The following is a 27,391-nucleotide window of genomic DNA, read 5'->3' as shown; positions in this document are numbered from 1 at the left end:
CTGGTGCTTGGGCCCGCACAACACACAGAGGAGCAAACAGGCCCATACCGTGAGACCTTGCTCCCTGAAAGTCCTTCCAGAGTCTTTGCCAGGGCACCGTGCAGCTGAGCCCCAGGGTGAATGGGCGACCTGAGCTGGAAACAGCCTTCTTCATTTGGCCAGCACAGGCAGACTCTCACGTTTTATCCCAGAGGAGCCACTTCCCCATCTGAGCTTCCTGCGTTCCCTGGGCAACAATTGCGTTCCCAGGGAAGCAATAGTCGGCCAGTACTGAGGAAACAAGATGGGGCCAGCTGTCTGGCTGGTGTCTGTGCTCCTGCCTGATGGGGCTGTTCCTTGGGCCTGAATCTCCCCTCAAGCAAGCAGCTCTGCTCTTGCCTGGCCCCTCTGCAGTCAAGTTTTGAACCAGCCGCTGCCCTTCCAAATACAATGATCTTTGCAAATTAGCTTGATTGAATTCACACCAAAAAATCTGGCCACAGAGAGATCAAACAGCCAGAGAGGATTCAGAAAGTGGTTTTCCCCCTCTTCCAATGGATCCAGTTTAGGGTAGTGATAGCAAGTGTTTAGTGCTGGAGGAACCAAAGATGGCAAACTGCTAAATGGGGGGATTTCAGCTACTTGTGTAGGAAGTGATCAGCCAAGAAGGGTTAGCAAAGCAGCCTCTTGACGCCGAACACAGGTTTCTGGGTGTAGCTAAGGATGTTAAGGACTTATTGGATAGTCAGTTGATGAGTTGATTCTCCCCCGCCTCCCTTTGCTGCCTATCAGATAGAGGCAGCAAAGGGGGAGGGGGCATAGGCGGGTACTTCAGAGGGCAGCGCCACACAGCTGATCCCTAGTGGCTCAGCTGTGCAGTGCTGCCCTTGGAACTCCACCTCCTCATTGTAAAGGGGCAGCCCCGCACAGTTGAGCCCAGGTTCAGCTGTGCGGGGCTGCCCCTTTGAAACACCAGAGCCTGGGACTCCTCAGCTGACCCCGGCTCCGGGCGGCATTTTAAATCTGCAGTGCAGCATGGTCTGTTGAGTCCCCCGCTGGCCCCAGGCTCCATGCTGTGCTGCAGCTTTGAAATGCACAAGAGCTCCTGTACTGAGACTCTTGTACGTTTCAAAGCTGGCACGCCCTTGTGCAGCCTGGAGTCAAAGGGACTTCCTGCTGGCCCAGGCTGCATGTGCAGTTCCCCGTTCCTCCTCTGAAATGTACAAGGGGCCCAGCGGGTGCTCTTGTACATTTCAGAGGAGGAATGCAGAAGTGCCTGTCGAGTAGTGGATGGAAATTCCATTGACTACTTGACTAGTCAATTCACTGATATTTGACATCCTTAGGTGTAGCTAGCTGTAGTGCACACAAACTGTTTCATAATCTGGGCTCACGTTACACACAGAAGTGGATCTGAGATGTGGCTACAATTGAACTGTTAAATAAATTACATCAATATAATGAAGTGAAGTCACAGAAGACCACAAAGGACTTCAGAGGAAACTGACACGGCCAGCTGGCTGGGACCACCTGACACGTTGAAAGGAATAATTTGAACCACTCTGGGTTCCACGTGAACACTTCAGAAAGAGAGACCAGGCTACGGTTGTGGTCAGGCTGAGAGGGCATCAAGTCTGGGAAGCAGCATTAGGCAGGCGAGAGGGTCTAACCACTGCTGGTATTTATAATAGCATGTCCCTCCCTTAGAAATTGTGTCCAGTTCTGGTGATCCCATTGACAATAGAAAAGGCAAATTTGTTCCCAGTCTATTTAATGGGAGACATTTAACCCTACTTGACACCTTAGTCTGCCCACAGTATGGTGCCGGGCAGTCACGCGGCCAGGGCACCATGCAGCTGAGCCCCAGGGTGAATGGGCAACCTGAGCTGGAAACAGCCTTCTTCATTTGGCCGGTACGGTGCCGGGCGGTCACGCGGCCTGCGGTACGGTGCCTAGAGGGAAGACTTGTGAGCAGTGTGGACTCAGTTGACAAATGTGCAGGTTGAGGGAAACGGGAAAAACTAGATCTCAGTGAGACTTTGTACAGAAGCCCACGCAGGCAGAGGAGTCAGACAGCAGCTGCAGAGACCACTGAAAAATGTTGGCTAGGAGGCAGCAAGGTCTTCATGGGGAGCCACCAAGTGAGGGAGGCAGCTGATGGGCTCCTGCGGAGGGTCTCTAATTTGTGCCCCTCAGAGCAGAAGCATCTCCAGGGGAAAGTGACAGGGAGGTACCCTAACCCAAAGGGATTCTCAGAGGGCTTTTATGTAGGGATGGTTCTAGATACCAGGCTGTGAATTTAAACCACTTTATTGGGACTTTTCACCTAGGCCTTCCTGATGTCTCAGAGCTAAGAAATGTGGCGGCTGGAGCTCAGCAGTTAGGGAGGGAAGGTGCCTTGTTTTGAAATCCGTGATGCAGAAACAAGGGCCACTGAGTGTGTTGAGGGGGGCATTTCCAGCTAAGCAAAGGGTAATGATGCTGCGAGCTCTTGGCTTCTGGAGGATGCTGGGGATGCGGGTGGGGGGCTGCCTGTCTGCCCAGGAAGGGGGCTGGGAAGGGTGAGAGTGCTGACGTTTGATGCTTGGAGCCGGGAGGAGAGGCAAGTCAAGGGGAGTAGCATGCTCCATAGCTGGGAGGTGGTAGCAGGGGGAGCAGACACCTGTTTCTGTGATTGCGAAGGTGCAAGAGGCATATTCTCCCCCTTGAAATGCAGTTCAGATGCAGTAATGAGACCAGGGAGCTGGGCCAGAGTCCCTGCTGGCGCTGGGGCTGAGGAAGAGGCAGTGATGGGGAGGAGGACTGGCAGTCCCAGCGGCTTGAGCGGCCATGGGCAGGGAATGGAACTGGAGGGGGGCAACCATCCTGGGGCTGTCACTTGTGTAACAGGTTGTTTTTCTGCTCTAGTAACTACAATTTCTCCACGGATGGCTTCAGCAGCTCAGGAAGCAGTGCAAATCACAGCTCCGCCGGGGGGGTGCAGGGCGGAGTTGACTGGATGAGAAAACTGGCTTTTCGCTACCGCAGAGTGCGCGAGATCTATGACAAGCACAAAAGCAACGTGGGAGGTGAGTGCAGGCCGCGTGTGCACGCACAGGAGCTGGACTTTCAGGGTGGAGTTTGAGCATCATGGCGGACGACACCGAGCTTGGAGGGATTGCAAGTGCTTTCATAGAATCATAGAACACTAGGGCCGTGTCCAGACTCAGGGGTTTTTTCGGGAAAAGTAGCCTTTTCCCGAAAAAACTTCCCCTGCGTCCAGACTCAAGCCGCGTTCTTTCGAAATTATTTTGAAAGAACGCGGCTTTTCTTTCGATGGCGGTAAACCTCGTTTCACGAGGAAGAACGCCTTCTTTCGAAAGTTCCTCTTTCGAAAGAAGGCGTTCTTCAATGTAAATAGGGCTTCCTCGAAAGAGAGCATCCAGACTCGCTGGGTGCTCTCTTTCGAAAAAGCGGATTGCTCTTTCGAAAGATCCGCCTGCAGTCTAGATGCAATCTTTCGAAAGAGGCTTTCGAAAGAGCCTCTTTCGAAAGAAGCCTGCAGTCTAGACATAGCCTCGGACTGGAAGGGACCTCGAGAGTCATCAAGTCCAGTCCCCTGCCCTCATGGCTTTGGAGGATAAACTTTAATGATATAATGTAGCCAAGAGGGCTAATGGCATATTAGGGTGCATTAGGAGGAGCGTTGCCAGCAGATCCAGAGAAGTGATTATTCCTCTTTATTCAGCTCTGGTGAGGCCACATCTGGAGTATTGTGTCTAGTTCTGGGGCCCCCACTATAGAAAGGATGTGGACGCATTGGAGAGAGTCCAGCAGAGGGCAACCAAAATGCTGAGGGGGCAGGAGCACATGACCTATTAGGAGAGGCTGAGGGATTTGGGCTTGTTTAGTCTGCAGGAGACAAGAGTGAGGGGGGATTTATAGCAGCCTTCAACGTCCTGAAGGAGGGTTCCAAAGAGGCTGGAGAGAGGCTGTTCTCAGTAGTGAAGGAGCAATGGTCTCAAGTTACAACGGGCAAGGTCTATGTTGGATATTAGGAAAAACTGTTTCCTTAGAGAGTGGGGAAGCGCTGGGATGGGTTCTCTAGGGAGGGAGTGGAATCTCCATCTCTAAAGGTTTTTAAGTCCCAGCTTGAAAGCGCCCTGGCTGGGATGATTTAGTTGAGTTTGGTCTTACAGGGGTTGGACTCGATGACCTCCTGAGGTCTTTTCAACCCTGTGATTCTGTGATTCAAAATGATCTGGACAAACTGGAGCACGCCTCTGAGGTAAATAGGATGAACTTCAAATGCAAAGTACTTCGCCAAGGAAGGAACACTCAGTTGCATACAAAATGGGAAGTGACTGTCTAGGAAGGAGCACTGCAGAATAGGATCTGCAGGACATAGTGGACCACAAGCTAAATGTAACTAAACAGTGTGACACTTGCAAAGAAAAAAGTGAACAGCATTCTGGGATGTATTAGCAGAAGCACTGTAAGCAAGACGCAGGAAGTAATTCTTCCCCTTTACTGTGCACCAGTTAGGCCTCAAGTGGAGTATTGTGGCCAGTTCTGGACACCACATTTCAGGAAAGAAAGGAGAAAATTCAGAGAGGAGGAACAAAAAGCATTAAGGATTTAGAAAATATGACTTATGAGGGAAAATTGAAAAAATAGGGTTTGTTTAGTCTGGTAAAGAGCAGATGACTAAGAGGGGGAAAAACCATTTCCAAGTACTGAAAAGGTTGTCCCAAAGAGGAAGGAGAATTTTTCTTAACCTCTAAGGTTAGAACAAGAAGCAATGGGCTTAAATAGGGATGTGAACGATTAGTCAACTGCCCGATAAGCAAAAGCTTATTGGATAATCAACGCACTAATTGAATAGCCGCTTCCACTCCCCCCTTGCTGCTTCCATCAGAAAGAGGCAGCAAATGGGGGGGAGAGAAAGGGGTGCTTCAAAGCGGCAGCACCCCGTGGAGCCCAGGGCCAGACGCTGCATGCATCCCGGGCTCAGCTGGGAACTCCCCTGCTGACCCTGGGCTCCATGCGGTGCTGCCACTTTGAAATGCTGCAGGGAGCATGGGTCTAGCAGAGGGTTGCTTGAGTCCCCCACAGGCCCCTTGCCCCCGCAGTGCTTTCGCCTTCAAGTGTTGCTACATTTCAAAGGCGGAGGCGCCCTTATCGACTATTCAATGAGCTGATCAATCGAAATGTAACATCCCTAGGCTTAAACTGCAGCAAGGGAGGTTTAGCTTGGACATTAGAAAAAACTTGCTAACTGTCAGGGTGATTAAGCACTGGAATAAATTGCCTGGGGGTTGTGGAATCTCGCTGAAGATATTTAAGAGCAGGTTAGACATATGTCGGGGTGGTCTAGATCAGGGGTGGGCAATAATTTTGATGGGTGCACTCCTAGATTTTGATAAGTGGTCCAGGGCTGCACTTTTCTGTGGGGAGTGCAGAGTCTGGGATGGAGGTTGGATGCAGCAAGGGGCTTGGGTAGGGAACTTTGGTGCCGGAGGCGGAGTGGGGTCTGAGGGAGTTTGGGCAAAGGAGGGAGTTGTGCTCTGGGGCAGGGGATTGGGATACCGGGGGGGGGGGGGGGGTGCAGGAGAGGATTCTGGTCTGGTGGAGGCGTTTAGGGGGGTGCACGGTTTGGGGGGAGTTGGGTGCCAGAGGCAGGCACCTAGCTAAACAGCTCCCAGCCAGCAGCACTCTCAGGCAGGTGTCTCCATCTGCCACCAGGCTGATTTCAGTGAGACTCTCTGTGCTACACGGCCACGGCCCCTGCCCCAGCAAAATCTCTCCGTTCCTATTGGCCGGAAACCAGCCAATGGCTGCTAAGAAATTGTGCTGCACTGCCCCCATCCCTAACAAAATCAGTTCTTCCTGGTCAGTGTCCAGCCAATAGGAGCTGAGAGATTTTACTGGGGGCAAGAGCCACACATGAAGCATCCCTTGCCCTGCAGCACAGAGAGCAGGGAGCAGCCAGCCGCTTGGAGTGGTGCCTCTCCCTGCCACAGAGCGAGCAGGCCGGATTCAAAGGCATGACAGGCCTCATCCAGCCCACAGGCTGTATCTTGCCCACCCCTGGTCTAGCTCATTCTTAGTCCTGCTGTGAGTGCAGGGGACTGGGCTGCAGGACCTCTCGGAGTCTGGTCTGCAAAGGGAGATGGAGAATCCCAGATCTGGAACTGCAGCACGTTAGGCCTGGTTGCATTAGCCAAGGACAGCTTGGGTTGGGGAGGTGCTGGACGAGAGATGCTGCAGCTGAGGCCTGAGGTGGATTGGCACGGTTAGCGGGTGAGGAGTGTGGGACGTCCGACTGCTTGCATCTGGCTTGAGCGTGTGAAACTCGCCCTTTCTCCCTAGGCTGCGAGTTTTGCTGCATGTGCGCGTGGTACTGCCCACGAAAATCTGTTGGCAAAGTTCTTTGAATTCCTTATCCAGTTTCTTCTCTTCCCCTCCTCCCACCAACAGTATTCCTGCAGCCCTCCAATTCTGTCTGGTCCACGCGAGCGCAGGAGCAGTAGTGGGATGCGCAGCACTATTAACCCTTGTGTGCAAGTCGTCTTGTTCGGTCAGAGTCCCTTTCCACGAGAGCTGAGCTCTTGCTCCAAACATACCTCCAGGGCGCCGGACGAGGTCTGCTGGGTGGAATTCTCTGGCCTGTGCCATGTGGGTCAGATGGGCCCTGTGAATCTAGAAAGAAGGTGCTTTACTGCGCCAGCGCTGCCCAGCTTGCTGTGCCCAGTGTCCAGGTGTTAGGGCAGCATTTCCCCTTTCTTACAGATGGGGAAGCAGAGATACAGAGAGATTAAAGACTTGCCCAAGAGTAAGTCAGTGTCAGAGCTGGGAATAGCACACAGGAGTTCCTAGTTCCTTTTCCCTCACTCAGTGGAGCTCGTCCTGCCAGTGCTCTACCAGCTAATTGTCCCCATCGTGTCAAAGGCCACGAGGTGCCTGCCCCGTTTCCTCTCCCCGCACTCCTGCGAGTTCAAACACCCCTTCCAAGCTCTGGCGCCTGTGTGCATGGAAGGTGCTCTTACTTATCTCCTCCCCAGGCATGACAGCAGCCTTTCCAGCCACCCAGGCCAGAGAGCACGTTGCTGCCTTGAGGGCCGCGTGGGGATGGTCCCTGCACTGGGCAAGAATGCAACATAAGGAACTGCGGTTTTCTAAGGAGCTTTTTGTTTGTCTTCACTTCCTATAGGCCTCCTCAGCCCACAGAAGAGGGAAGCTTTGCAGAGGCTACGGACTGATATAGAAGTGCTAACAGATTCCTGGCTGGGAACTGCATTAAAATCCCTGCTTCTCATACAGTCCAGGTACGGGGCGAGGTCTCACTGCAGCAGTAGCTGTCCACTGCCCACACCTCTGTCAGAGCAGAGAACCACTCCGCAGACAAGATCTTCCTGCTCTGTGGCTTGTAGCCTCACAGCAGCCCCGTAAGCAGAGCAAAAGGCTTTTGAGCAGCAGCCCCTTGAAGGAGCTCATGATGCTGGCACCTGTGCCCAGCTTTCTCCAGCTGCCTGTTCCTTCACAATGCTGGAGGGGATGCCCTGGGCTCGCTCCGTGTCCTTCCCTGTGGAGGTCAGGGTTCCAGCAGCCCTCACCTGGCTTTGGCAGGTGTTTGTTACTGTCTGCGTAAGCATCAGTCAAAGGAAGAGCTTATACCTGAAATGACAGAGATTTCCCCACGCACTCTCCAGGGGAGTGAGAGCTGGACTGTTGTGTCTCAGCAGCAGGGCCACATGCTGGTCCCTTAGCTCAGCCGCGCTGGCCTGCACCAGGCCAGTGGCAGGGAGCAGAAAGCCACAGGCCCATCAGAGCCCAGCTACTGCTAACGGTTCTGAACGCGGCGCTCAGACCAGGTTCGTGTAAAGGAGGGATGGGGGAGGCCTTCGCAGCGGGCGGAGAGAGAGAGAGAGAGAGAGACTAAACCGCACTCTGCAGTGTCCAGCAGAGCACACGGCCCAGGCGAGGGCTGCCCAGAGCCAGCCCCTTTCTCTGCCGCCACGCGTGTTCATTGTTTCTTCTTTTATCCTTTAGAAAAAATTGTGTGAATGTCCTGATCACGACGACACAGCTCGTGCCAGCGCTCGCCAAAGTTCTCTTGTACGGCTTGGGAGACGTGTTCCCCATTGAAAATATTTATAGTGCTACAAAAATCGGTACAGTTATTGCTCCAATCGCTCTGTCGTTGCCACAGGGGGCTGGCTTGGACCTCTAGAAGCAGAGCCAGCATTGTCTATGGTCAGGGGTTTCAGCACGAGTGTAGAGGGGCTGCACAGTCCCGGGATAAGCCCCATGTTACACTGGTGCAAAGCATCCAGGCCAGCTTGACACCCATAGCTGCCCTGCTGCAAAACGGCCCCTGGAGCACAGGTGAGTTTGAGCAGCACTGCCCAAACTGCCACTTCAGGGCTTCTGCCCACAAACGGCCCAGTGTGGTGCCAGCGCAGGGCTGTCTTCTGTCCATCTCTGGTGGGTCCTTCAGTCTGCCTGGGTTGAGGCACAGCCAGGTCACCAGCTGCGCCTCTGGTCCTGCCTGCCTGAGCGAGCGAGCGCTTGCGGGGGCGCTCACCAGAGCTGAGCTAAGCTCTGCCTGCGGCTCCGTGCCTGGCCACACACACTGAGCATGCTGCCCTCTGCGCACGGAGCAGTCGGGAGCCCCGGAGCTCACAGGGCGTGGGAGCAGTCAGCAGTGCAGTTTCCCAGCTCCTGCATTATTCATATTCTTTTAACCCCCGGTGCAAAACCTGACGCCTTTGAAAGCCAAAGGGAGGGTGCTGCTTTGTCTGATAGTGAAACCTGTACCACCATGTATGGCTAGTGAATCTGGCGTGCTGCCAGCTAGCTGCCTGGGGTCGTGTGCAGCCGAGTCAGGTCATCAGAGGCTGATGAGGAACAGAAGATGGGAAACAGCAGGCAGCAAGTCTGCTCATCCTGGGCTATTTCTTGACTTTTATTTGCAGCAATCCCCAGAGGCAGCCACAGACCAGAGTTTCATGGGAGCTGGTATCGGGCTTAGTGCTCGGTTTGGGGGAGACACAGAGAATTTTCTGTGCGTATTTAGAGCATTTTTACTGCTCTTTCAATTCTGAATGGCCAGGAGCAAAACTGCATGTTAAGGAGGGAGCATTGAGAGAAAAATCTTTCCAATCTCACCTGTTGCTGATAAACCTGGAGCACAGCTGCTTCCTTTTCCATATGCCAGTTCTCTGTTGCCAGGAGCTCACCCAGAGAATCATCAAATTTCAGAAGATTAGGGTGGGAAGAGCCCTCTGGAGGCATCAAGTCCAACCCCCTGCCAAAGCAGGACCAACCCCAACTCAGTCATCCCAGCCAGGGCTTTGCCAAGCCAGGACTTAAAAACCTCTAGGGATGGAGATTCCACCACCTCCTTGGGTAACTCATAGACTTTAAGGTCAGAAGGGACCATTATGATCATCTAGTCTGACCCCCTGCACAATGCAGGCCACAGAATCTCACCCACCCCCTCCTAGAATAATCCTTTCACCGATATCTCAGATATTGAAGCCTTCAAATAGTTTGAAGACCCCAAGATGCAGAGAATCCTCCAGCTGTGACCTGTGCCCCATGCTACAGAGGAAGGCGAAAAACCTCCAGGGCCTCTGCCAATCTACCCTGGAGGAAAATTCCTTCCCGACCCCAAATATGGCGATCAGCTAAACCCTGAGCATGTGGGCAAGACTCACCGGCCAGACACCCAGAAAGTTCTCTACAGTAACTCCTATCATCCCTCCATTGACCTATTTACCTCTGATAATGAATGGTCAATTAGTCACCAAGATCATGTTATCTCATCAAACCATCCCCTTCATAAACCAATCTAGTTTAATCTTGAAGCCAGATAGATCTTTTGCCCCCACTTCTTCCTTTGGAAGGCCGTTAGAAACCTTTGTCTAATCTCAAATCTAAACTTCCTACTAGCCAGCTTATATCCATTTGTTCTTGTGTCCACATTGGTATTAATCTTAAATAATTCCTCTCCCTTCCTGGTATTTATCCCTCTAATATATTTAAAGAGAGCAATCATGTCCCCCCTCAGCCTTCTTTTGGTTAAGGTAAACAAGCCAAGCTCCTTGAGTCTCCTTTCATAAGACAGGTTTTCCATTCCTCGGATCATCCTAGTGGCCCTTCTTTGTACCTGTTCCAGTTTGAATTCATCCTTCTTAAACATGGAAGACCAGAACTGCACACAGTATTCCAAATGGGGTCTCACCAATGCCTTGTATAATGGCACTAACACCTCCTTATCCCCACTAGAAATACCTCACCTAATACATCCCAAGATCGTCTTAGCCTTTTTCACGGCCATGTCACAATGGCGGCTCATGGTCATCCTATAATCAACCAGGACTCCGAGGTCCTTCTCCTCCTGTGTTACTTCCAACTTATGTGTCCCCAGCTTATAACTAAAATTCTTGTTATTAATCCCTAAATGCATAACCTTACACTTCTCAGTATTAAATTTCATCCTATTGCTATCACTCCAATTTACAAGGTCATCCAGATCTTCCTGTATGATATCCCGATCCTTTTCTGAATTGGCAATACCTCCCAACTTTGTGTCATCCGCAAATTTTATCAGGACACTTCCACTTTTGGTGCCAAGGTCAGCAATAAAAAGATTAAATAAAATTGGCCCCAAAACTGATCCCTGAGGAACTCTGCTAGTAACCTTCCTCCAACCTGACAGTTCACCTTTCAGTATGACCCGCTGTAGTCTCCCCTTTAACCAGTTGCTTATCCACCTCTCAACTTTCATATTAATCCCTATCTTTTCAAATTTAACCAATAATTCCCCATGTGGTACTGTATCAAATGCCTTACTAAAGTCGAGGTAGATTAGATCCACTGCATTTCCTTTATCTAAAAAATCTGTTACTTTCTCAAAAAAGGAGATCAGGTTGGTTTGGCACGATCTACCTTTTGTAAAACCATGTTGTAATTTGTCTCAATTGCCATTAGCCTCAATGTCTCTAACTACTTTCTCCTTCAACATTTTTTCCAGGATCTTACATACTACAGATGTCAAACTAACAGGCCTATAGTTACCCGGGTCACTTTTTTTCCCTTTCTTAAAAATCGGAACTATATTAGCAATTCTCCAGTCAAATGGTACAACCCCTGAGGTTAGAGATTTATTAAAAAATTTTGCTAATGGACTTGCAATTTCATGTGCCAGTTCCTTTAATATTCTGGGATGAAGATTATCTGGGCCCCCCGATTTACTCCCATTAAGCTGTTCAAGTTTGGCTTTTACCTCAGATATGGTAATATCTACCTCCACATCCTTAGTCCCATTTGTTAACTTACCATTATCCCTAAGCTCTTCATTAGCCTTATTAAAGACTGAAGCAAAGTATTCGTTTAGATATTGGGCCATTCCTAGATTATCCTTAACCTCCACTCCATCCTTAGTAATTAGCGGTCCTACTTCTTCTTTTTTTGTTTTTTCCTATTTATATGGCTATAAAACCTTTTACTATTGGTTTTAATTCCCTTTGCAAGGTCCAACTCTACCTGACTTTTAGCCTTTCCTCACTTTGTCCCTACATGCTCTAACCTCAATAAGGTAGCTTTCTTTACTGATCCCTCCCATCTTCCACTCCTTATATGCTTTCTGCTTTTTTCTTAATCACCCCTCTGAGATACTTGCTCATCCAGCTTGGTCTAACACACCTGCCTATAAATGTTTTCCCTTTTCTTGGGATACAGGCTTCTGACAGCTTCTACAACTTTAACTTAAAATAATCCCAGGCCTCCTCCACCTCAAGATCCATAATTTCTTTAGTCCAATCAGCTTCCCTAACTAATTTCCTTAATTTATTAAAGTTAGCCCTTTTGAAATCAAAAACCCTAGTCTCAGATTTATTTTTGTTGATCCTTCCATTTAATTTGTACTGAATTAGCTCATGATCACTCGAGCCAACAACCATTTCATCTACGAGGTCCTCGCTACTCACCAAAACCAAATCTAAAATAGCATCCCCCCTTGTTGGTTCAGCAACTACTTGATGAAGGAATTCATCAGCTATCACATCTAGGAAAATCTGAGCCCTATTATTATTACTAGCACTTGTTCTGCAGTCTATATCTGGAAAATTGAAATCTCCCATGATTACGCAGTTTCCATGAGTATTTACTTCATTAAAAACATTAAAGAGGTCTCTATCCATATCCAAATTGGATCCTGGTGGTCTATAACACACCCCAAGCACTATCCCAGGGGAGGATCTGATAGTTTTCTTCCCCAATGTGATTTTTGCCCAAACAGACTCTGACTTCTCCATTCCATTACTCTTTATTTCTTTACAATCTACCTCATCTTTGATATACAATGCGACTTCACCACCTTTACCCTTATTTCTGTCTTTCCTAAACAGCACATACCCTTCAATACCTGTACTCCAGTCATGCCTAGTATTCCACCATGTTTCTGTTATTCCTATAATACCTGGTTTCATTTCCTGGACCAATAACTCTAGTTCCTCCATTTTGTTACCTAGGCTCCTCGCATTGGTATACAAACATCTTAATTTTTGCTGTTTGGCCTCATTCACATTCTTTACCCAATTTGGCACGGACGTTGTACCTCCAATATAACCTATTAGACTAGTATCCACCCTACCCTTCCTCATGTACATTCTCCTACCCCCAGCTATATCCTTTCTTACTTCGTTTTCCTCCCTCTCAGTGTTAAAATCCGGCGTAGAGATTACCTGGACATCTCCCAACCGTCTCCCCCAAATTCCTAGTTTAAAGCTCTCTTAATCAGTTGAGCCAGCCTCCATCCTAGAAGTCTGTTTCCCTCCCTACTTAGGTGAAGTCCATCCCGAGAGAACAGTCCTCTGTCCATAAATGCCTCCCAGTGACCATACATCCCAAAGCCCTCCTTATAGCACCACTGCCTAAGCCATCTATTGATCATCATAATCCTGTCACATCTTAGTTGCCCTTCTCTAGGAACAGGCAGAATCCCACTAAAGATCACCTGAGCCTCAGTTTCCTTGAGCGTCCTCCCCAGCCTAGCACAGTCTCCCTTAATTCGTTCCAGTGGGAATCTAGCCGTATCATTTGTTCCTACATGAAGGGTGATCAATGGATTCCCTCCTGCTCCCTTAATAATCCTCTTCAACCTCAGTTCCACATCCCGTATCTTAGCACCTGGCAGACAGCACACCCTTCTATTCTCTGGATCAGCTCTGGTTACAGGTCTATCTATTCTTCTCATTAAGGAGTCCCCAATCACATAGACCTGTCTTTTCCTTGTGACCGTGCGATTCTCTGGTCTATCTCTTGCTTCCTCTGGCTGCAAGTCCTTGCCATTCCTGTTTTCCCTTGTAATCCTTTTTAACCCATCCTGTATCCTCCTGATGCTCATTATTGGTTTTGTCTCCATTAAGTCTTCCCCTTTATCTATGGGACTAGCCACTCTTCTCTTCTTCCTTACCCTTCCATCTTCATTATCTACCTGCTGTGCCCATTCTTCATTCTCCGGCTCCACATACCTGTTCTTGAGCTTTATTTTTCCTTCACTGGCCCATCTTTTCCTCTGCCTGGCTCTCTTAGTCACATGCTTCCACTGTCCATTTTCTTCGCCCAGCAGTCCCCCCTCTGAGGCCCTTGATCCTGCTTCCATCTGCATGTCTAAGCTTTCCCCTTCAGCCACGTCATGCCTTTGCTCCATCATCTGCTCAAACCTCCTTCTAAACTTGACCAGAGTTTCCACCTGCATCTCCAGTCCTCGGATCTTTTCTTCCATCAGCTCTATCAGGCGGCACTTCATGGAAACAAAACTCCTTTCAGGTACCCCCTCCAGAATCATGTACATACAGCAGCTACCACATCCAATCATCCTCCTTGTGTTCTCTACTCCTTGGGCCATGGCCACTACTGCCTCTGTGTTTTATCTACTTTCTCACCAAAATCCTGTTAGTCCGGTGAACACAAAACCAAACCGAAACACCCCCTCCACAGCAAAAACAAACCTCAAACAAGTCCCGATATCCAAACTCCCACTCAAACTCCCATTTACAGCTCTGTTTGCTGGCTCCTGTGCCGCTGCTTCATTCCAATGCTTCGCCACCCTCCTATTAGGGAAATAGTTTTTCCTAATATCCAACCTAGACCTCTCCCACTGCAACTGGAGACCATTGCTCCTTGTTCTGCCGTCTCTGAGAACAGCCTCTCTCCATCCTCTTTGGAACTCCCCTTTGGGTAGTTGGAGGCTGCTATCAAATCCCCCCTCACTCTTCTGCAGACTAAATAAGCCCAAATCCCACAACCTCTCCTCATAAATCATGTGCTCCAGACCTCTAATCAGTTTCTTTGCCCTCTGCTGGACCCTCTCCAATGCGTGCACATCCCTTCTGTAATGGAGAGCCCAGAACTGGACGCAATACTCCAGATGTGGCCTCACCAGAGCCGAATGGAGTAATTGTTTCCCTAGATCTGCCGGCAATGCTTCTCCTAATGCAGCCCAGTATGCCATTAGCCTTTTTGGCTACATCCAGCATCTCATCCACTGTAACCCCCAGGGCCTTTTCTGCAGAACTGCTAATTAGCCCGTCAGTCCCCAGCCTGGAACAATGCTTGGGATTCTTCCGTCCCAAGTCCAGGACTCTCCACTTGTCCTTGTTGAACCTCATCAGATTTCCTGTGGCCCAGTCCTCCAATGTGTCTAGGTCACTCTGGACCCCTGTCCCTGCTCTCCAGCGTATCTACCTCTCCCCCTAGCTTAGTGTCATCCGCAAACGTACTGAGGGTGCAATCCATCCCCTCATCCAGGTCATTAATAAAGGTGTTGAACAAAACTGATCCTAGAACCGACCCCATGGTCACTCTGATTGAAACCAGCTGCCCACTACACATTGAGCTGTTGGTCACCACCTGTTGGGCCTTACCTTACAGTCCTTGTATCCAACCCAGACTTCCTTAACTCTCTGGCAAGGACACTGGGAGACCTTAATGGAAGCTTTCCTGACGTCCTGGGCTGTCACGTCACGGCCCCTGTATCCGCAGAGCCAGTTGTCTCCCCTTAGAGGGCCATCAGGCTGGCCAGGCAGGACTCGCCCTGGGTGAATCCCAGCTTGGTCAGGGCTGCTCATTGGGGACCATCCTGTTCTTGGTTTGAATTCCCAGGGCCGCACCCGGATGCTCATGCCCCCATCTCTGGGCTCCCTTGATAAAGTTTAACCCAGGCCATGTTTCCCCTCCGGGAGTTTTGTGACCTCCTTCCTTTTAGCCCGGGGCCGGGGGGACTTCTCAGTCGGTACCCCCAGTGAACTCTCCGTGGGCCTACGGGGAGTCGGCAGCCAGCGCAGGACCCAGCCTCCTGCGGCAGCCGGCAACCATTGCACACAAGGGTCAGTGGCAGAACTGGCTGTCCCCCGCAGGCTCTGGCGCTGGCTGCAGTCCCATGGAGCTGGCCCCTGACAGGCTGTGAGGGCAGGGCCTGGCTTTGCCCCCCTGGGTGCCAGGCAGCTGAGCCGGCCAGGCGGGGGCGTGTGCTGTGTCCCCTGGGGGGTGCCTGCCCGGTGATGTCTGTTGGGGAGCCCCTAGGTGGCAATGGCCTGGATACAGCAGACAGGACCGTCTCGTCCCCGGAGTTAGCTCCCTGGCTGATCTCTCCCTGGGCCCAGCTCCCCCGAGGCAGCCTGCCCGGAGCCAGCATGCGCTGTGTGCGTTGAGAGTGGGCGCTCTGTTGGGGGACGGGAAAGGCTCCCTGCTGCCCGGCACAAGTCGCATCCAGTCGGGAGCTGTGTCCTTGTGCCAGGAGCCGGGGGTCCTGCCCGTGCCGGGGAGGGCGCGGCGCTCACGGGGGTGTCTTTGGCAGGCAAAGAGAGCTGCTTTGAGAGGATCGTGTCGCGGTTTGGGAAGAAAGTGACCTACGTGGTGGTTGGCGATGGGCGCGATGAAGAGATTGCAGCGAAGCAGGTGAGTCCCAGGACTGCCGCTCGGGTTGTGGGGCTGCTGCCAACTGGGAGGCTGGGCTGCCATGGCTCCTCTTTTCCACAGGCTCTGCTGCGGGGTCTTGGCTCTTCTCCCTGGGTGTGGAGACAGTCCCACCCAGCACACCCTGGGATGTGCACCCCAGGCCTGCCCTTCCCTCTGCCTCGCTGACTCCGGTGTTCTCCACCGTGCCCGTTGGGGAGGGTCCGCTCTAGTGGATTCCTTTGAGGTGCCGAGCAGGGCGTGTGCCATGTCTCCTCACGCAAGGGCAGCCAAATCCTCGCGCCTTCCAGGGCAGCGTCTGACCCACTAGTCTGTCGCTCCTGCTAATCTGATCAAAAATCTCCTTCAGGCCTTGACTCTTCAGCCCCCTCCATACTGTATTTGGCAGCTCCCTGTGCGGCAAGCCCCTGAGGAGCGCCCAGTGGCCGACCTACCCACGCCCCTTTCCCCCCTTGCCTCCCACCAAGCGCTGAGTCCTTAGACCACAGGCCAGCTGGTTGCTCTCCGTTGGGAGTCTGCCATCGCAAACTTGCCCTCCTGCAGGAGCCCACAGGTCAAGGGACAGGAGGCTGAAGCTCTGTCTTCTGGAGCAAGCTCTGAGGGTGGCATTGGATGCAGAAGAGCCAAGATCAGACCCCTTAGGGATCACGCCTGCATCTCGCAGCCCAGCAGACAGGCCAGGCCAGAACCTTGCCCACAAGCCAAGCTGGCCGTGGTGCAAGCTGTCAGCAGCCGGAGCTGGGAAGAGGGTTCCGAGCGGCATCTCCTGGCTTTGGGCAGGCGCGTGGTGTCGTCTCACGCTACGGGTACGGGATGGCACCGGGAGACAAGCTGAGCAGACTCCACGGGTAGCGGCCCCCAAGTGCCTCTGTTGACACAGACCCCGCCACTCTCGGCACAGACTGACACACTAGCTCTGACGCTCTCCTTGGCGTCCTCACCGCCCCCGGGCCGTGCCTCTGGGGAGCGGTGCCACCAAGACACGGGCGGTGGGGCAGCGTTCTCCTGGCTGGCCTGTCGCCTGGGCCCTGCCACAGGGACACAGTGGTGGGGAGCTCGCCCTCAGCTCAGAATTCCACGGAGCCAGGCGCTCGCATCCCAGGCCCGTCCTGAGGCTGGACTGCTGGCTGGGAAAAGAAGCATCAGAGCCGGGATGTCCAGGGAGCCCTGCTCTGTGCTGTCAGCCGGGCCAAGGCTGCAGAGCTACTCCCAGCCTCCTCGTGGCCAGAGCCCAGCAAGTCTCGGAGTTGCGCTCACGTCCACATGCCATCAGAGGGCTGCTGAGCCTGCCCCCCGCGCAGCACCGGCTCTGGCCTGCTGCAGAACTGCACGATCTCTGTGGGCAGCCCCAGGGAGTGCTGGGCTTCACTCGGACCCCGTGTGACGCTGCAGCGGGGTCTGCTCCTCACTGACACGGCGCCTCCTGCTGCTCACCTCAGGGATTGGCTCTTCCAGCCCTGGAGCGCCCTCTTCACCCCTACGTTACGTCTTCGGCTGCGCCCCTGCATCCTGGGACCCTCCCCTCCCAGGGAACCCCAGCCCCCTGAGACCCACCTTGCCTCAGTGACCCAGTTGTCATCCAACCTCTGCCTCGGGGCAGACACTCCTCATTGCCTGCCTCTCTGCAGCCCTAGTGCCCCAGGCCTGGAGAGCAAGGCTTCAGCGTGCGAGTTTGCCTGGCCGGAGCTCCCCAGCAGCCAGGTCCCTCCGGCGCCACAGCTGGGGCACGACGGGTCTCCTGGCCAGCCACCCTTTTCATACAGCCCTTCTGGGCTCTGATTGGCTGCCACAAGCCTGTCCCAGTTGGCTTCTAGCCACAGGCCTTTCCCAGGGCCGTGTTAACCCTTCATACCTCCAGGGCGAAGCCACGGCCCTGCCTCCGACTGACAGAGCCAAGAGAATTGCGAGGGAGCTGGGGGAGGGTCCTGGCCATCCTGCCCTTTGTGCCCTCGGACGGGAGCAGGACACATGCACAGCCTGGCCAGACCCCAGGCTCACACCCGAGGTGCGTGCCGGAGCCCCGCGTTCCCCTCCCCCGTGGGGCACCTCTGACATGGGAGCCCAACACTTCAGGGCTTGACTTTCGCAGCCTCAGTGGCGCCCTTTTGGGGATGTGTCACTGGCACGCCCGGCCTGCCCGTGCAGAGCCAGCTGTGGAGGGGGGCTTGCGGCATGGCCGTGAGGCATGGGCGGGGCAGCCGCAAACCCCTCGGACTTGCGCCTTGAGACGAGCAGCGGCTTGGCAGTTGGGTCCTGAGACACCGTCCCGTGCATGGAGCCGCCTGGACGATTGCTCGTGTGCCCAGAGCTCTCTGCTCCCTGCTGGCTCCACACACACCCCCAGCTAGGAGCGTGCTGCTCCCTCCCCTTGCAGTCTGGAGCATCCTGCTCCCTGCCATCTCCCCCCACCCCCCAGCCTGGGGTGTGCTGCTCCCTGCCATCTCCCCACTGCTCCCTGCCTCCCCCCGCAGCCCTCCAGCCTTGCTGCACTTTCACAACAATTTACAGGGCCTGGGGCTCTGCTGCAGCTGCGTGTCCAGTGGGAGCCCTGGGCCCTGTGGAGGCAGGTCTCCTTGTGTGGGCAGGTCTGTGCCTGCCACGAGCTGGGCGCCAGGCACGTTGGCACTCGCCCCTGTGAACTGCCACAGGCTCCCTGCGAGCAGCAGCCGCCCGACGCCACAGGCCAGCAGCCTGCTCCACCCTGGGCCCCTCGCTCTGGGGCTGCAGCGTCCCCCTCGGCTGGACACGTTGGCTGCTTGGGGGGCTGCTCTGTAGCTGACGGGGGAGGGGCTGTTGTAACAGTGAGGGGAAGGGGGCTGCTCTGTAGCTGACGGGGGAGGGGCTGTTGTAACTGACGGGGGAGGGGGCTGTTCCGTAACTGACGGGGGAGGGGCTGCTCTGTAACTGACGGGGGAGGGGCTGTTCTGTAACTGACGCGGGGTCTCTTGCAGCACAACATGCCCTTCTGGAGGATCGCGAGCCACGCAGACCTTGTGTCCCTTCACCAGGCCCTCGAGCTGGACTTCCTGTAAGGAGCCGAGCCCACGTGGCCCCTCTCCACGTCACGGGGCAGGAACCGTCTTTCCCCTGGAGGAAGCAGGCAGCTAATGCAGACTCTACCATGCAGGTGGCGCCCAGTCCCTGCCTCGAGCCCGGGTACCACCAGGCCAGGGCACCAGTGCAGCAGCTGCCGTTCTGTTGTTTCGAAAGGGAGTGGCTGGAGCGAAGGGGCTCTAGCTGGAAACCCTCAGCGACTCCCTGTGCGTCTGCTCGTGCTGATAGAATAGCAGCCGCCCTTGTAAGCTCCTCTCTCTTCCTGCCCCGTAGCTAGAGACACTATTTTGATAGAAGAGTCCAGTCTCTGGGGGAGGGTTGAACTTCCCCATCTTAAAAGGCCAGAAAGGCTGCTGATTTTCATGGGAAATAGGAATGAAACTGTTGGCCCTGCCCCGTCTGCAGAGCGGTTCATTTAGTGCCATTTCTGTACCTGCTTTTGCTCCAAGGTGGCTTGCTGGCTAGTGGCAAGGGGGAAGGGGGTGGGTCCAGGCCCTCCCTCTCCCCAGGGAGGAGGCAGGCCTCGGGTCTCTCTTCAGCCAGCACAGATCCCTTCCCCTCCCCAGGCCTCTCTCCCAGTCACGATGTGCTGACTTCTAGCCTGGCCAGTGGCTAGTGTCCGGGCGCAGCACCATGCTCCCTGGCCGTCAGCCTGCTGGGGGGACAGGAGGGTCTTCCCTTGGGCCCAGTTCTCGCAACTTGTGCTAGGAAGGGAATGTCAGTGGGTTGGTTCTTCCAGGTCCACGCGTGTCCAGTACATTCCTGTTGGCAGAATTGGGCTCAGCTGCTCAGATTCCTCTTCCCGCTGCGCTGCTGCAACCTGTGACAGCACCAGGCGACCCTTTGCCAGCGGGACATGGAGCCCTACAGCCACCAGCACCCAGACAGGGATTGAGCTACCCTGGCCTATCAGCCAGGGCGTAAGTGACAGCAGCTCCCTGCCAGATGAGCTGTCTCCTAGCACCGCCATGAGCTGCTCCTTGGGGCTCGACTCCTGCCAGCCAGGGCTGCCCGGCTTTCCCCTCCCCCGAGCAGTTCTGCTTCTCACTCCGCGTGGCCGTGGCAGCCCCTGTCGTGTCGCTCCTCGGAGGGCCCTGGCCACAGTGGAGGGGCCTCTCACCCAGCAGCAGCACAGCCCTTGCTCTCTGCTCCGGATCCTGCCAAGGGGATGCTCTGGGAGCTGACACTGAGTGGACCGAGCAGCCCCGTGTGTTGGCCACGGTTCCCCGGGCCTGACCACTCCCCGGCCAGCGACCTTCAGCATCTCCCAGGGGAGCCTGAGCAGCATGCCCTGGTGGGGCCCAAGGCACTTTCTGGGCATCTGGCTTGCGCCAGCCCAGCTGTACGGGTCACAGAGACACTGTGGCTCCTCCATGAGGGCCCTCAGCCCCGCTGACCCTTGGGTCTGCCAATCTAGGCCCAGCCAGAAAGGGCAGAACTGGGCCCGGGAGGAGGGGGGGGTCAAATGGATGTTCTCTTCGCCCAGCCCGGGGCCAGGCGCATGCCTGCCTTTCACTGGCCATACACTAGGCACTAGCTTTGCACTCTGTCCTTAGGCTGGGGTAGGCCCAATCCAGCCTGCCATGGGGGCAGAGGGGCCTCCATGCGCTGCCCAACACCCAGCATCATCCTTGCAGCTCCCTTTGGCTGGAAAGCTGCCTGGACCATACTTGCAGGAGCAGGCAGCTCACGGAGCCCCCTCCACCCATGGGGCATGCCCCACAGATGCGCACGCTGGCTCCAGCAGCGTTTGGGGCCATGGCAGGCGGGGAGTCTGACCATGAGTAGGCTGGGCTGCTGGCCAGGAGCTGCCCTAGGGTAAGCCCATTGCAGGGCTGGCGTGGCGAGCAGCCAGCAGCCACGTGACAGTTCCTGTTCCAAAGAGACAGATGCCGTGTGCAGCTGAAGATGAGACGTCTGCTCAGACGTCTGGTTTCTAGAAGCCCCTCTCGTCGGTGAAGGCCACTAGCCAGCCAGGTGCTCTCTTGTAAGCATGCAGGAGGCGCTTCATCCTGTGAACCTGAGCCTGTTTGGAACGTGCGTCTCGGCCGCAGCGAGCGTAACGTTGGATTTGAAACCTGTGCCTTAAGCAGGGGAGACGCCCCTTCGCCTCCGTCACCGCGCCAAGTCGAACTGGGGCCCTGCTCAGGGGTCCCGGTGCCTCGTGAGTGCGGAGCCAAGGTACTTAGCAGTCAGAGAGCTGGCAGGCTCTGCTGTGTGTTGCAAGGAGCCACAGCCAGACTTGGGCCGAGTGGAGCCGGTGACGTTTCCTCGCGCTATTTATACGATGTCTCCTCGAATGTCTGTAAAATACTTTTCTACCAGGAGGTTGATGGTACATTTGTGTGTAATGTTAATAAAAGTTAACTTGGCTGTTTTATTCACTCCTCTGCTGGCTGCATTTGTGAGACTTGTCCCAGGCGAGGGGCTAGTGGCCTGGAGCTCTCCTCACAAGAGGAGTGTTCAGGACCATTACAGCCCCTGCTGCCTTCTGCTCTCCTGCTGCTGTTTGAGGGGTGGTAGTTCAACCAGTCACTTGGCCAAAGCTACAGCTGGAAAAGCTGCACAGCCCCTAAGAGGCTCCCTCCAAGCCCCTTGGGCTGCGGCGCGAGTCTGTGTCCTCAGCTTTGCTGCAGCCCAGTACTTAGTGATTGGCTGCTGATGCGCGCAGGTTCCCAGCAACTGGCAGGGCTGCGCGACCCTTTGTATGCAAGTGGCCAGGGGCCCGCTGGCCCAGATGTCGGTTGCAGTGTGTGTATGCGGCCGAGGGCGTGAATGGCTGGGCTGTGTTCAGTGCGATGGGAGCTGTCCTGTGAACTGGAAAAATAAAGTCTCTTTTCTGTAGCAATTGCTGTGCTCCGGAAACCTACCTGTTCATCCCGCCCAGCTGGAAGTGTTTGCTGTGGAGTAAATGGCACTGATGCCATCCGGCTGGAGTCAACCCTGCAGCAGCTGGCCTGGAGGGGCGAATGCGGAGTCTGCTCCTCGTGGTTCAGGCCAGACTTTGGCCTCTGTGCTGTGGCTGCCAGCGGGGCAGGCGTGTGGCTGGGCGGAAACCACTTGCTCACGCCGTGCTGCGAGGAGAGGCCTGGATCAGTTCTGGCTTGCAGGGAATTTGTGGTTTAAATTCTAAGTTTTTCTTTTCAAAAATAACGTCCACAATCTCCTAACGTTTAGGTCAAACTACTGGTGCTGAACCCCGAGCCTTTGGGCTAAGGTCCTTCTGTAGAAAAAACAACCAACGGGCTGGGAGCACTTTAGAGACGAACAAAACACGTAGCTGGGATCATGAGCTTTCGTGGGCACAGCCCCCTTCTTCAGATGACTGAGTTATGAGTTGGGGATGTGAAAATTCAAAATAAATAGGCCAGGGGATGAGGAGGGGGGAGAGAAAGAGCCTCATTAAGTATCTGGAGAACGGGGCTTAAACCAAAGCAGATAAAAATCAAAGTCGATAGATTCCTAAACCAGGAAGGACGCCACTCAGGGAGCTGTTAGCACCTTCAGTGGTTATTAAATAGGTAGAGTCCCCAGCAGTCCATTAGCACGTGAATTGAATGTGTGGGTGAACTGGGATTCCAGGGCTTCTCTGTATTTGGCTTGTAGAGCTGGCTTGTGACAAGCCAGCCACCTGCAGGTCTGTCAGACTGGCTAGGCAAGCTACAGTGCTCACCAACAGGCCTCTGGATATTCCCTTTGCACGTATCCAATGTGTCCATTGGTGCTTTCCCGCAGAGACCGTCCAGTCTCTAGAGCAGCGGGCACTGCTGGCATTTGATGGCAGAGATCAAATGACCCTTTGATTTTGTGGCGGATGTTGTTTGCTTCTGTAGAAAACATCTCGCTTCTCAGCTCAAGCTTTACCAAGGGCCCAGTAGGCCCGGTGCTTGATCCTGGGGGGTGCAAAATCATCACAAGCATTGGGCCCAGCTTGTCTCTAGGAGACAGTCATGTAGCTTGTCTGGATCATCCACTGAGCCCGCTGGTGGAGGGGGGGGGGGGGTGTGTGTCATGCAGCTACGTTATAGCTTGTTCTCAGTGTGAGTATTAACACCCTGGCAACTTCCTCTCCAGCTCCTGCAAAACCACTGGTCTGCCAGCCCCTGCTTCGGGATGGGGCAGGGCACATCCAGGAAACGGTGTTCTCTGTCACCTTGCCTGTGCACGGCCAACCACTAATTGTGCACGGCCCCCCCTTTCCGTAAACAAATGCACTACTGCAGTACAGGCAGGTGTGGGCTGCATGAGCAGGCGCCTTGGATTGCTGCTAGGGCTTTGGTTTCTGCAGGGGAGTGGGGAGCAAGGAAGTTTGTAACGGGGGAAAAGGAGCAACACCAGTGTCAAAGCAGGACACTGAGAACCAGGGACCATTCTTCAGAGGGCAATCTCAGGTGCTGATTTCAACACCTGGAGGTGGGGCAGGGGCGAGGGGCAATGACCATGGCTGCAGGGCTGAAAAAAGATCCTACGGGAATATGTTCAAGAGCTCCCTGTACCTCGGTGTAAAAGGAGCAAGCACTGAAGGTAAACAATGCATCAGGACGCAGGGCCTGCGCGTCTGAATGAAACATGGAAACTGCTCTTTGGACGATGAGCAGCGGTTCCCAAACCTTTTGGCATCACGTCCCCCTTCTGATTTTTGAGAAACCCTCACCCCCCCCCCCCCCCAAAGAATAGCAGCAAAACTTGAGGTGGGATTGACAGGGGTGTGTGGCTGGGTCACCTCACGCCCCCCCTGGAATTTCTTCACGCCCCCCAGTTTGGGAACCCATGCTCTAGAGTAAACTTATTCTACCCTCATTTTTTCAGCCTGCCTGCCACGTCTTACTCAGTGAGGGAATGACAGCTTAGGTTTGGCTGGAATGCACATCTACAAATTTCAAAAAGTTTGTGTTCCAAGTACAATGGGTATGTTTGATGTGGGAATATTTATCAATGACATTTTTACTGTTACTGCTGGACTTCTGAAATGATTTTTTTATTGCTCAGCACAATTAAACTACTTAGGTGAGGATTTCTTGTTTAAAAGTAAAGTTTTATGAGGCATTTATGAACACTGCAAGTATAGCAAAGGGGCGCAGAACTCTAGATGACAAGGGGAACCTGAAACTTGGATCGCTGCAGTGCTCATTCGCTAGATCTACTAGCCCGTGACTTCAGTACGATTCCAGGGATAAGGGAGAATGTTGAATTGCAAACACTTCCCGACCCACCACGTTGCTTCGACTTCGCCGAAGAGAATAAGGGGATTCAAACTGGTTCTCCCCAAGATGCATGATGGAATTCATTGGTTGACTTTTGTGCTATTTATTAAGAACTGGCCTATTGTGAAGAAATTTGACAGCTTATGGAACTATCAGGGCCAGAGTAGTCACCAACTGTCTACAGCGAACTGCAGGGAGAGGTTTTGGTATATTCCGTTAACCACCGCCCTTGTCAAACTGCCGGACGACTGGGACTGTGTTGCTAATGCTGTTGGAAATGTTCTGAGACTGCGAGGAAAGAAATACCCAGCAATAAAGATAAATGGAAAGCAGTAAAGAAGCCAGTGGCTCCAACACTGACATTTCGGGGAGCAGTCTTGGCCAGTGAGGGATTGTCACCACTTGCCCTGCAGCCTGTATTGCCTCACGATACTTTGCTGCTGGAGCTCCCACCGTGGGCTCCTCACACAGCAGGCACGTGCCACCGTGGTGCAGCAACTGAAAGCCCAGCAGCCTCTCAGCATCACACCAGTCACACTCTGCAGCCCACCATTACTCCTAATGTGAACAGACTGGCTGCCTTTTCCAGGAGGTTCCAGTAGTATTGCTGCCCAAGTTGCTTTTAACTTTTCACCCACAAAGGGGGAGAGAATGGAGGGTGCTTTTGCCCCTCACTTTTAGAACTGCAGTGATCCTGGGATGGCCCCCATCATAACGGGCTTCCCAGCTGAGCCCAGGGAGATGTGCAGTGGGGGGAGGAAGGGGGTTTCCACTCCCCTTCCTTATCAAAGAATACCCACTTCATAGAAGACGATCAGCTTTGATTAGATCTAGTCGGGGCCTCGGCGTGGCCGTTGTCCCAGCTGTGTCTGGTAACTACACTTCAGTCACGATTTACTTTCCATGTAACGTTCTATCTTACTAGTGACCAGCATATTCGTCAGTTTCCACTGATGCTGCACAAAGTGTATTTTGTACAAAGATGATTCTAGTCCATGTGTCTAGTCTAGTCCCTCACAAACACACCGACTCCTCGTCCTGCCAATACAGCATTTCCAACACACAGCACCACACCTAGCTGCTCCTGCCATGACGTGGTTATCCAATGAATCCCTCAGTCATACCAACCATAATGCATGCCAGGGCGGGAGGGGAACCATTCACGCGGGACCTTTGCTGGTGATGTTTTAAAGGAAGTTGCTAACTGATCCCGGGAACCAGAGTTGGCTGAGATGCCTTTCGCAGGAGTAGTCTCGTCTGCCAGCACAGAGAATATTTTCTTCATTTGGACCAATTAATTCAAAGTTGAAAAATTCATTCGGCTTAAGAAAACTTGTCTTTCTCTTCCAGTTTGATTCAAAATGAGGAGGGAGGAAGAGATTTTAGTAGGAATTTAAGTTCCAGTCACTGCCACTGTAGGCATAGTTGAAAATTCTCTTAGGACTGACCTGCATTGTTTTAATTTAGGACCCTATGGGACAAAAACATTAGCACAATCCCCTCTCTTCAGCATGGCAGCTCGCTGGGTCTCAGGGTGATGAAGGTGCAGAGTAGGGATGTTAAATATCGGTTAATTGAATAGTTGATTAACCTCATGAATTCTTATTGGTTAGTCAACTGTTCTCTAGGCCCCGGGCCGTCCCTGTCTGGGGGAAGGGTCTGAGCTCCCGGACCCGGCACGAGCCAGAACTGAGCCGGGCTGCTGGCCCATCTGGCTCCTAATACACTTTGAAGAGCCGCAGTGGGGATAGGTCCAGGACCCAGTGCAAGCTGGGACTGAGCTGGGCTGCTCAAAAATGTGCCCGCAAGGGAGCCGGGGAGGAGGATGCATGTAGCCTGTAGCATCACCCTGTAAGTGTTTGCACATCAGTTAATCGACTCCACTATTCCGTGCCTAGTGCGGGGTCCTGAAAGCGGGGGGGGGGGGGGGGGGTAGCAGCCATGACTGTGACGCTTACACCTGCAGCCTCTGTCTTTTCCTCCCCAAGAGCCTCTCCTTGAGGGTGCACGCAGGGAATGGCGGGCGGGACGGCCCCACCCTCTCTCTTCTGGGCACCAGCCAGGCCTACTCTTCTACACACCAGTGTTGGTGCATTAACTTCTGGTAGGGTTGCCAGATGGTTTCCCAAAAAATACTAATCCCCCCCCCCCCCCCCGGCTAAAACAGGCTAGGGGAAAAATCTGAACTCATGTAATGCCCTGATCAGTGAATCCCTCCCTTTAAGAAATCAGTTCTAACGATGAACTATTTTGATAAAGACATTTCTATAAAAACTTAAGGTAACTTTGTTTAATAAAAATAAATTCTAGTGTCCAATTCCAGTTACCACGCTCAGGCAGCTTCACACAAATGAGCAAAAAAGTGACTTATGGAATAATAGCGAGTCGCCATTTCCTGACATACTGGCTCAAGCCTGCTACCTCTGAGCAGAGGAGGGGTGGCCCTGGCTGCAGCAGGCTCCTCGCTCCTTGGCATTTGCAATGTGGCCGGAGGGGGGCTCTGGACGTTCACTCGGGGAGGGCTGGTCTCACAGGCAGCCAGGGCCGATTGGCTCGTGGCAGATCAGACTCAGTGGGGAAGGGCGTGAGAAGCCAGTTGAGACAGGATTTTGGAGCATCTTGGAAACCGAACCAACTGGACTAAAGCCCGGTGCAGCTCCTGGCCCTAGGCCGGGCCTGAGCACAGCCAGGCTCTAGTCCGGGGGGGAGGGTGGGGACATCAATTAGTGGAGCTTTGTTCGAAAAAGGCAAAGGGTTGGTGAGCGGCGCGTTCCCTCCCCCACCCCGAATTCTCCCCATTTCCCTCCCTTCCCCCACCCCCTGAATTCTTGCCATTCCCCTCCCCCACCCCCTGAATTCTCCCCGGTCCCCTCCCCGACCCCGAATTCTCCCCGGTCCCCTCCCTTCCCCCACCCCCTGAATTCTCCCCGGTCCCCTCCCCGACCCTGAATTCTCCCCATTTCCCTCCCCTCCCCCACCCCCTGAATTCTTGCCATTCCCCTACCCCACCCCCTGAATTCTCCCCAGTCCCCTCCCTTCCCCCACCCCCTGAATTCTTGCCATTCCCCTCCCCCACCCCCTGAATTCTCCCCGGTCCCCTCCCCGACCCCGAATTCTCCCCATTTCCCTCCCTTCCCCCACCCCCTGAATTCTTGCCATTCCCCTCCCCCACCCCCTGAATTCTCCTC

At 53.7% G+C, this 27,391-nt stretch overlaps 1 protein-coding gene across 6 annotated transcripts in view; it reads left to right on the top strand.

Annotated features, from left to right (window-relative positions):
• Positions 1-21,379, top strand: part of EYA3 (EYA transcriptional coactivator and phosphatase 3) — a 148,268-nt gene extending 126,889 nt beyond the window's left edge. For all 6 annotated transcript variants that reach the window (XM_075908770.1, XM_075908768.1, XM_075908766.1 and 3 more), the window contains 5 exons: positions 2,887-3,047; positions 7,172-7,286; positions 8,011-8,132; positions 15,827-15,927; positions 18,897-21,379. In XM_075908770.1, coding sequence (XP_075764885.1) covers positions 2,887-3,047; positions 7,172-7,286; positions 8,011-8,132; positions 15,827-15,927; positions 18,897-18,977 — 580 coding nt within the window. In that variant the 3' untranslated portion in view covers positions 18,978-21,379. The remainder of the gene's footprint in view (positions 1-2,886; positions 3,048-7,171; positions 7,287-8,010; positions 8,133-15,826; positions 15,928-18,896) is intronic.
• Positions 21,380-27,391: the final 6,012 nt, after the last annotated feature.

The sequence above is a fragment of the Pelodiscus sinensis genome, chromosome 25 (assembly GCF_049634645.1).
Source record: "Pelodiscus sinensis isolate JC-2024 chromosome 25, ASM4963464v1, whole genome shotgun sequence".
In the NCBI taxonomy this organism is placed as follows: Eukaryota; Metazoa; Chordata; order Testudines; family Trionychidae; genus Pelodiscus; species Pelodiscus sinensis.
This window is presented reverse-complemented; position numbering and strand designations above follow the sequence as displayed.